Below are 12,155 nucleotides of genomic sequence, written 5' to 3' on the forward strand. Positions count from 1 at the left end.
GAGTTCGTAGAACTGTGGCCGTCGTTCTGAAAACGATTTTGGCGGGATAAGCTAACTTAAAAAACCCACCTAACCTATGCTAAAAGCCGTGTCCTTACCCAGGGGGGCTTTGCCCCCCCCGGACCCCCCCGCCTTACACAGCAGTTTCCTTACCTACGAGTACGACGGGAGAAGCTAACTTAAAAAACCCACCTAACCTATGCTAAAAGCCGTGTCCTTACCCAGGGGGCTGCGCCCCCCCCGGACCCCCCTTACACAACAATATAATTAACTACATAGTTAAATACTGAAATCCATGTGTACTTACATGATTAATATTCGAAATCGCTGAATTCCGAATCTTCGGGAAGCGCGCTGACGGTCTTCTTTCTGACTTTCGCTGGGCGGGATGGAGCGGTTGTTATGGATGGTCCAGGAGAAGCGTGTGTAGCGGCCGTTGTTGCTGGGGTTTGGCAAGTTTTGAGAGGGTAAACACGATTGATTAATTTCAAGAATGCCTTCAGTTTACACTCTGATCCCTCTAGATATCCCTGACAAGGGACTCAACCGAGTTCGGCTGGTACTGCTAGGGTACCACAGCCCACCCTCCCACATTATCCACCACAGATGAAGCTTCATAACGCTGAATCCCCTATTGCTGCTACCTCCGCAATACTGTACATGTACTAAATATACAGTTCCATATTTACTGTACTATTATAGTTACCCCTATTATAGACTGCAACTTCATTTTCTGTTGTCTGAACCCATTTTCTTCAACTCTTTGTGATGGGTGACTATTTTATTCTAGGCCTAGCTGGTAAATCTCTTTTCTTAAAATGAAAAATTTTTCGTAAAGTGAGTCATAAAAATATTGGCATCTCGTTTCGCAGCTTGAAAATTTTGTAAGAAGATTTGGAGCCTTTGTAGGGTGACGGCCAGATCCGTTTCCATTCATAGAAAATGGGAATATTATAAAGTGGGGTGGACTGTGGCCGTCGTTCTAAAATTGAGTTCGTAGAACTGTGGCCGTCGTTCTAAAAACAATTTTGGCGGGAGAAGCTAACTTGAAAAACCCACCTAACCTATGCTAGTAGCCGTGTCCTTACCCAGGGGGGCTTTGCCCCCCCCCCCCCCCGGACCCCCCCGCCTTACACAGCAGTTTCCTTACCTACGAGTACGACGGGAGAAGCTAACTTAAAAAACCCACCTAACCTATGCTAAAAGCCGTGTCCTTACCCAGGGGGGCTGCGCCCCCCCGGACCCCCCTTACACAACAATATAATTAACTACATAGTTAAATACTGAAATCCATGTGTATTTACACGATTAATATTCGAAATCGCTGAATTCCGAATCTTCGGGAAGCGCGCTGACGATCTTCTTTCTGACTTTCGCTGGGCGGGATGGAGCGGGAGTTATGGATGGTCCAGGAGAAGCGTGTGTAGCGGCCGTTGTTGCTGGGGTTTGGCAAGTTTTGAGAGGGTAAACACGATTGATTAATTTCAAGAATGCCTTCAGTTTACACTCTGATCCCTCTAGATATCGCTGGCAAACACAGTAATTTGCAAAAAACTGTCATACATGTGTTTCTGTGTGCCGAAAGCAGGTATGACAGTCCTTTTCAAAATGTGCCACTGCGATTCTATAGAGTTAGTGTGTACACTGCGATCGTCCAGGCTCACAAACTTAATGCTATGATTAACTGTGTGATGTTGAAAAAAATGATTCTTTATATTATTATAAGCCTTCCAACAATCCGAAATAATAGTAGTTTCGGGATGGACGAATTCTAATAATATAGGAATCAACATCTTAGCCGAACGATCATCGACAACCTTGAAAAACGTCTCGCGTGTTTCCCGATCAATCCCTCCAAACACCCAAGCACCGTCGACCCTACTACCCCGGTTATACTTCCGTGTGCCAAACTTGCTCTCGTCGATCTCCACCACGTGACCAGGTCCGCCAATCTTCTTACTGTCGATCACAAGAATATCGACACACACGTTGTACCAATCCACGAGAGTATGCGAGGCAAACTTTTTATACGTCTGGCGAATGGTGTATTGGGGAAATTTGTAAACAAAATCACAGATGAGGATAAAAATATCCTGGCACGACAGTTGAGATTTTTAAAAAAAACTGCCTCTTTTCAAACTAATCTTTTTCCGGCACGGGATAATTACACCGCCAAAAGTACGTGTTTTCACCGGTTCTTGATTTGCCGTCGTACTTTTTAGTGACTTTGCCGATATTGCAAGTAGAACGCACACCGGAAAAATCACCTAACAGGCCTTTAAAATACAAATAATCACTGAAATTGTTAGTGGCCATGAAACTGAACACGAAAAAAAGTAGGGTCGTTAATTTGGTCGAAATTAATGATATCTTCAGAAACACGAGATGTAGCACCGGACGCCATGGTGTCTGCGCTAGAAAGAACGAGCGTGCTTCATGTGAGGTATGGTATGATCGAGATTTTTGAATTCTTGAATTCTGATTGGGCAAAAAAAGGCCCGTAGGCTAATTCGCAGGTCAAGTGGGGTCTCATTGGGTCGTTTCAAAAGTACCGCGGCCGTGATGAGTTCGGTAGTTTGACACTACAGCGGTGCTATCGCTATCGTAACGCCATCTACAGCTAGTTTTTTTAACTACGGGAGCGAGAAGATTCGTGGCCGAGTAAGAACTCGAGCCACATATAAATTTTCAGGTAATTTAGGGTTTTCGGCAAAAAACATAAAAGTGTGCGTTTAAGCACATATTTAAGATCCGTAGACTATTTCCAAACGTTTTTATTCTATACAAGATAACAGTCGGAGCGATAATAAGCAAATTAGGACTTTAACCATGCCACATGGTGTGAACCAAGCAAACCCATTGGATACTACTGCTACTTGTTTGGAACCAGGCAAACTTATTAGTATACATATGTCTCAGTGTTACCACAGAGATTTTTTGCTCAGTGTCCTTTATTGCACGGCCCATGTACCCGCTGGTAATCACACCACTGGCACACAAATGTAAGGAATCCTAACTCTTGCTACCTACAAGGTCCAAATTTAGAAATCCTAGGATTAGTTTTCCAACCAGTTGAAACAGAAATTTCTTCCCACCTAAGGATGAGTCTTCTATGTAAAGGATGAAAGTTTGTGTAGTATTTGTGGCGGAACAATTTACAAATTTAGAGATCATTTCTATTTTTCCTAACTATACAAACCATAGACCTTTACTTATACTTTCCCTCCATCGCCTATCACCTAGGAAGTCCCAGCTACAATCAAAGTGACTACTCAGTGAGCAAGCAGAGAGGTGGTACTTCCCCGCTCACCTGTTTATATCTACAGTAGTTGCAAAAGTTTTAACTTTCGTGTTCTCCAGCTTCACTGTTACTTCTCCTATGTGAAGGACTCAGGTTTGTATAGTTAGGAAAAATACAAATTATTTCCAAATTTGTTCTATTGATAACAGGATAGCCAAGGCTGCAGTTGCGTCTTATTCAGGACAACTGAATAACGAACCTGATTCAACTACAATAGAAGATACAGGAAATACGAATCAAGGAATTGTAGAAAATATTAAAGTAGAATCTACAGATGGTAAGCATAGCAAATTTCTCTCTCTCTCTCTCTCTCTCTCTCTCTCTCTCTCTCTCTCTCTCTCTCTCTCTCTCTCTCTCTCTCTCTCTCTCATTGAAAGTAGAGGCATTCAGAGTCAAACTATCTAATTTTCTATAGTCATTATGAATTTTATAGTAAAAGATTGTCTTTATCCAACCTTATTGACCTTTTCACATCAATTATAATATTTTTTCCTATGTGAATGTAAACCTTCATCCTTTACTAGGGGTAAGATTCTGGCAAAACCTGGAAACAGCAAATGAAGAATTATTGAGGTTCTGGCAGCCATCGCCCTGTAGCCACTGGTGGTACGTGTCTGATAGTTCTCAGACCCTTCATTCCCATTCTGTCCGTCAAACTGTAAAGACGTGTTCTCGATGCTCGCCAACTGGCTTGAAGTTTTTCTAATTTTCTCTCTTTTTCTCATTTCAGTATGTGTGTGAAAGAACTTAGCAGAACACGGACGTGTCCAGAACTATCAGATCGACGCTGTGGCACCTTTATAAGTAAGGTTTAGATTGATCCTCACCCTCTATGTTCTTCGTGTAGAGGGCAGCCCTGCACTTTGGATTTCCCTTGTGATGTGTGCAGGGATTTATCTTCCTCCCAACGGACGAGGTTTCTGAGTAGGAAGAAGAGATCTAAACACAATTGTTCTCCTTTGGATTCGTGCTTGAGGTCAGGAAAGTCGGCGAGATTCCGACTGCTAACTACAGAAACTCATCCATCTAGCCCTTCTTCAGTTAACTCTTTGGAGACCAAACCTGAGAAGACTGACGACTTTATGATGGCAGAGGTAACTCCCAAGGCAGTAGACTTCCCTGCATCCCATAGAGAAACAGGGAGACCATCCCTTGTAAAGGAGCTCCAGTCTTCAGTTTTGGAAATCTTGGTCATCAAGCTTTCTCCACCCCCCATAAGCATCAACTCTTATAATAGAGACATTGTCTCCGAGTTCTCTGCCTACTCCTCTGGAAGTGCTGTAAGCAAGTTTTCAGACTATAGCCCAGTTGAGCTTAGTGGCACCAAGCAGCGAGCGACGAAGAGGTGGGCCATCTACTATTGCGTACACTATCCAATTATGATCAGTTTTGTTTTTCCTCACAAGAGCAGACACCTCCACAAGTAATAGCACTAGCTAAGAAAAGGGGGCATCTGGAGGACACGCCTCTCAAAGTTCTCTACAGGCAAAAGACCCAAAAGCGAAAAGTCCCGTCAGGTGACTGGCCAGTTTCTTTTCCCTCTTTTGATCATAAGAGGGAGCGCATCAGAGTAGTCAGAGCTACTTGTTCCTCTGGATGTTAAGAAAGGAGTTTCATGTCATACAGACCTTAGGTTGTGTCAGTCAAAGTTAATCGGTTAATATAGGCTCTCTCCTATTGAGATTGTATATCGAAGAGGGTCAATACCAAAGCAAGTGATATCACAGTTATGTCTGGATCCAGAGTCCCCAGATGAGATAAAAGCCCCTCTTTCCAAACATTACGGTTCATCTTACATCTATCTCTTTTCCAGAAGATAGAAAGTCGGGGAGAAGAAGAATGTCACTTCCAAGAAAAATAGATGGGCGTCATCCGCAAGTGACTCCGTGGAGTCCCATGATCAGATGACTCCACCTAAAAGAGAAAGACTTGATTTCCCGAGCACGTCGACTCACCCGGTCCAGCCAATGAGAGACCCTTGGAGTTCATCTTTACTGAACTTAAGGAGGAGTCTTCTTTCCTGAGGGTCTTAGGACTTATCAGGAAAAGGAATAATCCAGGTGATGTTCTGAAAGCCCCCTTCTCTGGAAGGCAGACCTCCATTGATTCCTTCTTCAGGAAGAAACATACATCGAAGCAACACCTTGAGTTGCCTTGGTCAGGACAGAGAGAAGACTATCTAGGTACTGAAAGCACAGGTCTGTGCTACTAAAGTCTCTCTGCAAGCAGCTCGCTCCTCTAAGTTGATTCCTCTTGTATTTTGGAAACAAAGGAAATTCTACGTGACAGAGGAAGCCCATCCATCCCTTTTTCCCTTAGACCTTAAGGTATCAACCCTTCCCACCTTTTGTCTCATAAGGATGGTGATCAGCAGAGCCTTAATTACACTCAATCTCCAAATGACTGGTAGAACTGAAATAGCCACACGCAGAATGGTACCCAGACCTAAGCCTTCTAAAGAAGTTCTGAGAGGTCTCGACCCAGTACGACCTTTTATGTCAGCCGCACGTGAAGAAATACCACAGTGCAGTGAACTGGCTGTTACTTCATGGTTAGAGGTTATCAAACATCTCCTCAAAGTGAAAACTAAAATTTAATAGGACCAGCTCTGTAAGAGGCAGGCTTAATTCACTGGGCTGGAAAATCACTTCCCTTTTAATAATAATCCTCAGAGAGAAAAGCTTTTTTTCATGTTCAACTACAAAGCAATGCTCTAAATACCTCCAAAGTCTTCAACAGTAGTCTATCTAGCAAAGTGGGTACTCTTCTGTGCTTGGTGTCATAGGAGGAACCCTTCTCCACTCGCAACTGTTACATTAGTTGCAGATTTTTTTGTGTACCTGAAGGGTGAGAAACTCTTCTTAGTATCGGGGATTAAAGGCTATCGCTCAGCCTTGAGCCAAGTTTTCAGACTAGGAGGAGTAGAGCTGTTTTTCTTGTGGGAATTATTAGCTTTGGCTTGGAGTTTTGAACAATCTTGTCCCCCTCGGGAAATCAAATCCCCAGCTTGGAATGTGACCAGAGTCCTTAGATTACTCTGGAAGGCTCCATACAAACCAGAGCCTCAGATGGACCTCACAATTGAAACAGTGTTTTTATTAGCCTTATATTTGACCAAAAGAGTGGGAGAGCTTCATGATCTATCATACGTAGTCTCACATTCCTAGTGGTGGAGGCAGATCTCGTTCTCATTCATTCCTGAATTTGTGGAAAAGACCCAAAACTCACTGATCAGTAACTCTATGTTTGATTATTTCAATCATATTGCTCAAGGAGATGACCGATAATCCTGATGACTTGCATCTGTGTTGTGTGCAGGCAGTGAAGCTCGACATAAAATGGACAAGCTCATGTAGACCCCCCTTACAGAATCTCTTTACTAGTATAGGGATGACAAAGTAGAAAATCTCAAGAAATACCATCTCCTTCTGGTTTTGTGAAGTCATTAGTTGAACCTACAAGGAGCAATGGGATACAGCCTTGGCCTTAGCCCCTCCTACAGCTCGTGATGTCAGGGGGGTTGGTACCACTTTAGCCTTCAGAAAGAACCCTTCAGTTGCCCAAGTGTTGAAGGCAGGTGTCTGGAAGAAACAGACCACCTTTAAAGCACACTATCTTTGGGATTGCATCTGCATGTCCATGAATACATCCTCCATAGGACCTGTGGTAGCTGCCCAGCAAGTGGTGTACCATGCCTCACTCCTGTTGGTACAAAAAAGGCATCATGTCTAAGATAGGTTTTACATCATAAGTCAGGTTTAAGAGTGAGAATGTCTGACCTTCTTTCCTTTTTTCCTTCCTTTTCTCTCTTTGGATCAGCCGGTGTGATGTTATGGAGTTGGAACGGACACTGATGCATGTGAGCACGCTAATGATGGGTAGTTATTATATTAAAATAGTAGAAGTTTAGAATCCCTACACTCTTTTTGATGAGGTTGTGACAGTTACTTTTGTACTTTTCCTAGCTATGCAAACCTAAGTCTTTTAGGTTTCAATTCCCACAGCATTCATCCCACAATTCCCAGACAGAATTAAAATGAAGGCTCGTAGTGCTGTCAGACCCATAACACCACTGGATACTGGGTGATGGTTGCCAAAACCTTAATAATTCTTCATTGGCCATTTCCAGATTTCACCAGAATCTTACCTTTACTAAAGGACTTAGGTTTGTATTGCCATGAAAAATACAAATTACTGCATTTTTTACATTTGTGATATTCTGCAGTTTATGATAAAAGTAGTTCATCTGATGCACTATCAATATCCAGAAAGCAATTGACATGCTTCCCCGTAAACAGTTAATGTTATGAGTAAAGAGTTTAGGTATCTTGGAGGGAGCAGGGAACTGGTTAGAAGATTGACCAAGAAATGTGAAAAAATTATTATTGGTAGATCATTTTTTTTTTTTTTTTTTTTTTGGTAAAAATTCACAAGTGGTGCGCCTCCATTGTGCTTCATTATAAACTTGAGTGACTTGGATTTTAAGTTTGTTAGCTAAAAAAGACTTGTTTGGTGTTAATGTAAAAATAGTTAATATTATATGGTAGTTATAAAGCAGTTGCAGGAATACTGAAAAAAATAGGTGACCGGCCCTTGAAATGAGAGATGATATTCAGCTTAGACTCTTATGGAATTTACTCATAAAAAAAAATGCCAATTATGGACTACTTGGCCAAGAGATAGAGTCATCATCAAGGGGTAAACCTAAGCGCTATTATTAGTAGTGACTTACAACCTTCTAGGCAGTATATAAAAGTTGGAAATACATGAAGGAATAAGTGTCAATTCACCGCAAGGTGAAAGGGGACACTACTGACTTTATACAATGCACCAATTACTAATAAAAGACAAGTTATAGAGTTTACCATCTAATTTGGGGTTCCATCACATAGGAGGAAGTTAGAAAGGCTAGAAATAGTAGAGGGAAGAGTAACCAAATTAATACCATGAGATACTTTGGGTATTAAATGAAGTTAGAATGCCTTAACTTGTATTTTCTAGAGAAGCATTGATTAAGAAATTGGTTGATGGAAACACTTAGTACTCAAATGTAATATTAAAAGATACTGCAAGTATCTAACATAATTACCAGCCAAACTAGATCCAATTCATAGATACTGTACAGGCTTTACTGTATACAGATTCAAAACCAACTAGTACCGGTATAGGGTTTTCTTTATACATAAGATAACACCAACTTAGGTTAGAAGCAGTATCCTTACCATGGATATTTTGAACTATTGATTACTAAAAATGAGAGAAAGGAGCTGAGAGAAGCACAAAGGTTGGAGTAAAATGAAAAATGGTAAAGCACCTGGTTCATCAGAGTTTCAAATTGAAATGGTCAGGATATTGGCTGCAATATGGGAAAAGGAAATAATGCATAAAGAGTGGGAGGAGAGTTTAATGGTATCTGTGTTTAAGCAAAAGAGTGTTGTCATCACATGTGGTAACTACATGGAAATTGAACTAACAGAGGGGGATTTGAAAGTTTTGAGAGGGTACTAGATGAGAGATTGTAGAGATTGTGAAACAGCAATATGGATTCATGAGGGGAAGATGAATGTGAATGCCATCTTTGTTGTAAGACAGCTACAAGAAAAGAAGCTAGAAGCAAACCAGAAGTTTTTCTGTTCTTTGGTAGATCTAGAGAAGGCTTATGACTGAATCCCAAAAGAAATTATGTTTTGGTGCTTTAGGAAGAGGAAAGTGACAGAGAAGTTGGTTAAAATGGTTGAGACGATGTGCAAAAGAATGAGGACAAAAGCATTAACAGCAGTTGGGGAAACTGAAACCTTTGGATTTATTGATGGATTACACCGGGGGTCAGCATTAAACCCCTTTTTATATGTTCCATTCATGGACGTGAAGAAATTAGAAATTAAGAGTTGTGGGAGTTTCTGTATGCAGATAGTTTAGTGTTTACTACGGAAAATGAGGAACCAAAGCTTGAGAGAATAGAAATGAGAATGCTGAGATGGATTATGGGAATATCACTATTTGAAAGACTTGGAAATGGTGATATAAAAAGAATGACAGGTTTAGAAAAGATTACAAAGGTGATAAGAGTGTCACGACGGATATGGGTTGGACACGTGTTGAGGATGGATGGTGAGGAGGGCATAGGTAGAACCTGTTAGGGAGGGAAGATCAAGAGGGGGCCAAAGAATTAGATGGCAAGATAAGGTGAAGGAAGGTATGGAGAGAAGCAGTTTGGTGGAAGAGGATGTTTTTAATAGAGGGCAAATCAGGAAGAGGATGTTTTTAATAGAGGGCAAATCAGGAAGAGGATGTTTTTAATACAGGGCAAATCAGGAAGAGGATGTTTTTAATAGAGGGCAAATCAGGTAACCGACCCCTTAATGTAAGGGTTAAGGTGGGAAAATGATGATCATTCCTCACTTTGAAATGGATCTATGCAACATTGTCAAAAGCTTTTATGGTATAAGAGTGTTAACCCATTTACCCCCAAAGGACGTACTGGTACGTTTCACAAAAGCCATCCCTTTACCCCCATGGACGTACCGGTACGTCCTTGCAAAAAAATGCTATAAAAATTTGTTTGTTCCGTAACCAAAATACAAACCACGCTATTTACAAAGGGTATTACTTTTAGCGCAGCTGAAATGACGAGCCAATAGTTTTTAACGAGGGTTAATTACCCCCGCGCTAGTTAGCGGGGGGTGGGGAAGGGTAGCTTGCTACCCCTCCCCCCTCCACACACCGGTGACTTGCTTCACTTCACTTTTGGCTCGGCGGTGATCAGACGTGTCTGTTCATCGCCTTCGTGACAGCCTTTAATTTTCTGCTTTTTCTTTTCAGCTTGTGTGATTGGTTGGAAGTTGACCTTCAGTTATTTTCTTTTATTTACTATGCGTACATGCCCTGGAGTTGCCGGCCGTCCTTGTGGGACTTTCATGTCGGACGTTATTACGGGTCCTCACACCCTCTGCCCTCAATGTCGGGGCCGACGGTGCGACCAGGATAACATGTGCCGTGAGTGCAGGGAGTGGTCTGCCTCCCAGTGGGAGAGGTTTGGCCGTCGGCGTAAGAAGAAGTCCAAGAGAGACCGTTCTCCTCCGGGGTTAGCCTTGAAGGAGGAAGGTTCTCGGGACTCTTCTTCCGCCGCCCAAACCTCCTCCGAAGCTCCCCCTCGTCCGCCTCCTAAGGAGAGTCGTCCGAGTGGGAGCGCAGGCCCTTGTTCTGTTTCCCTACCTTCGGTGGGGGGAGAGGGCGTCGCCTCCCATAGCGAGGCGGTTCCCCCTCCTCCTCCGGGGGAGGTTATTGATAATAATGCCTTATCCAGTGATGATCTTTTACAGATTTGGTCGTCCCTGGGGCTTAAGGGCTTGCCCTCCAGGGTTGCTCTTATTGACCTTGTCTCGTTGGGGGCCGCTGTTAAACAGTCGCCGGTGGTAGCGGAGGTAGACCCTCTGTCTATTGTCGACGTCGTGGTGACAGAGGCCTCCGACGTGGCTGGGCCTTCCGACGCAGGTGCTGTTGCTGGTGATGGTGCTCAAGGCTCTCCTCCTCCTTCCGTGCATCCTTCGAAGGGGGAAGTGAGTCCTTTGGTCTCGACTGCTGCCCAGCTTCCTTCTGAGGGAAGTGTTTTGACGGAGACTCCCCTTCGGAGGACCGATGGTCCCGACGATCTCCCCCGAGGCCACCTCCGCCGTAAGGCTCACCGCCCTCTACGCCACAAGGGCCTCCCTTCCCCTTATAGGGGGACTAAGAGGCGCCTTTTTGGGTCTTCGTCCTCCGGGGGGGACTCTCCTCGTCAGCCTCAACCGACTGCTCCGCCCTCTTTGAACCTCTCTGCAGACCGCTCACCATCTCCTGCCGGATCTTCGCCTTCTGGAGAACTCGTCACCCGACGGGCAACGGTCCCTTCGGGGCTAAGGGATTCTTCCCTTACGCGAGCAGGGCTAGCGCACAAGCGCTCTCCTGCTCGCCAGCGATCTCCTGCTCGCCAGCAATCTCCTGCTCGCCAGCGATCTCCTGCTCACCAGCGATCTCCTGCTCGTCGACGATCTCCTGCTCGCCAAGACTCTCCTGCTCGCCGACACTCACCTGCTCGTCGGCTCTCCTGATGTTCGCCCCCCTCGCCAGCGCTCTCCTGCTCGTCAGCTCTCTTCCGAGCGTCAGCGCTCATTTGAGGACCATCGCCCTGCGGTCTCTGACCACCCTTTAGTTCCTGCTGAACTCCCTGCTCACCATCCACCTGGTCCTGTGGCTACGCAACATCGTGCTGCGCGTGTGTCAGAAACACATGTTCGCCAACGTGCCAGTGATCTTCCCGTTCCTGCTCGTGAACGCGCCGCACCACCTGTCCTCTCACAGGACACGCGTCGACCTTCTGCTTGCCAGCGATCACCAGCTCGCCAGCGATCACCTACACATGCTGCTCGCCATCGCACGACCCTGCATGATTGCCCGCTTACGCATGCTGCTCCTCATCGCACAACCCTGAACGATCGCCCTCCTGCGGATGCTGATCACCATCGCACCCTTTCACGCGATCATTCACCTGAGCATGCTGCTCGCCATCGCACAACCCTGCACGATCGCCCGCTTACGCATGCTGCTCCTCATCGCACAACCCTGAACGATCGCCCTCCTGCGGATGCTGATCACCATCGCACCCTTTCACGCGATCATTCACCTGCGCATGCTCCTCGCCATCGCACAACCCTGCACGATCGCCCGCTTACGCATGCTGCTCCTCATCGCACAACCCTGAACGATCGCCCTCCTGCGGATGCTGATCACCATCGCACCCTTTTTCGCGATCATTCACCTGCGCATGCTGCTCGCCATCGCACAACCCTGCACGATCGCCCGCTTACGCATGCTG

The 12,155-nt window shown here is 44.7% G+C and overlaps 1 protein-coding gene across 2 annotated transcripts in view; it reads left to right on the forward strand.

Moving 5' to 3' along the window:
* The window catches only part of LOC137619615 (zinc finger protein 436-like), a 62,909-nt gene that overhangs the window by 39,744 nt on the left and 11,010 nt on the right, over positions 1-12,155 (forward strand). The window contains exon 7 of one of the 2 annotated variants that reach the window (XM_068349800.1): positions 3,451-3,578. The exons of the other annotated variant lie outside the window; for it this stretch is intronic. Within the exon in view, the coding sequence (XP_068205901.1) occupies positions 3,451-3,578 (128 nt within the window). The remainder of the gene's footprint in view (positions 1-3,450; positions 3,579-12,155) is intronic. 2 annotated transcript variants of the gene reach the window in all.

This window comes from Palaemon carinicauda, chromosome 26 (genome assembly GCF_036898095.1).
Source record: "Palaemon carinicauda isolate YSFRI2023 chromosome 26, ASM3689809v2, whole genome shotgun sequence".
Lineage (NCBI taxonomy): Eukaryota > Metazoa > Arthropoda > Malacostraca > Decapoda > Palaemonidae > Palaemon > Palaemon carinicauda.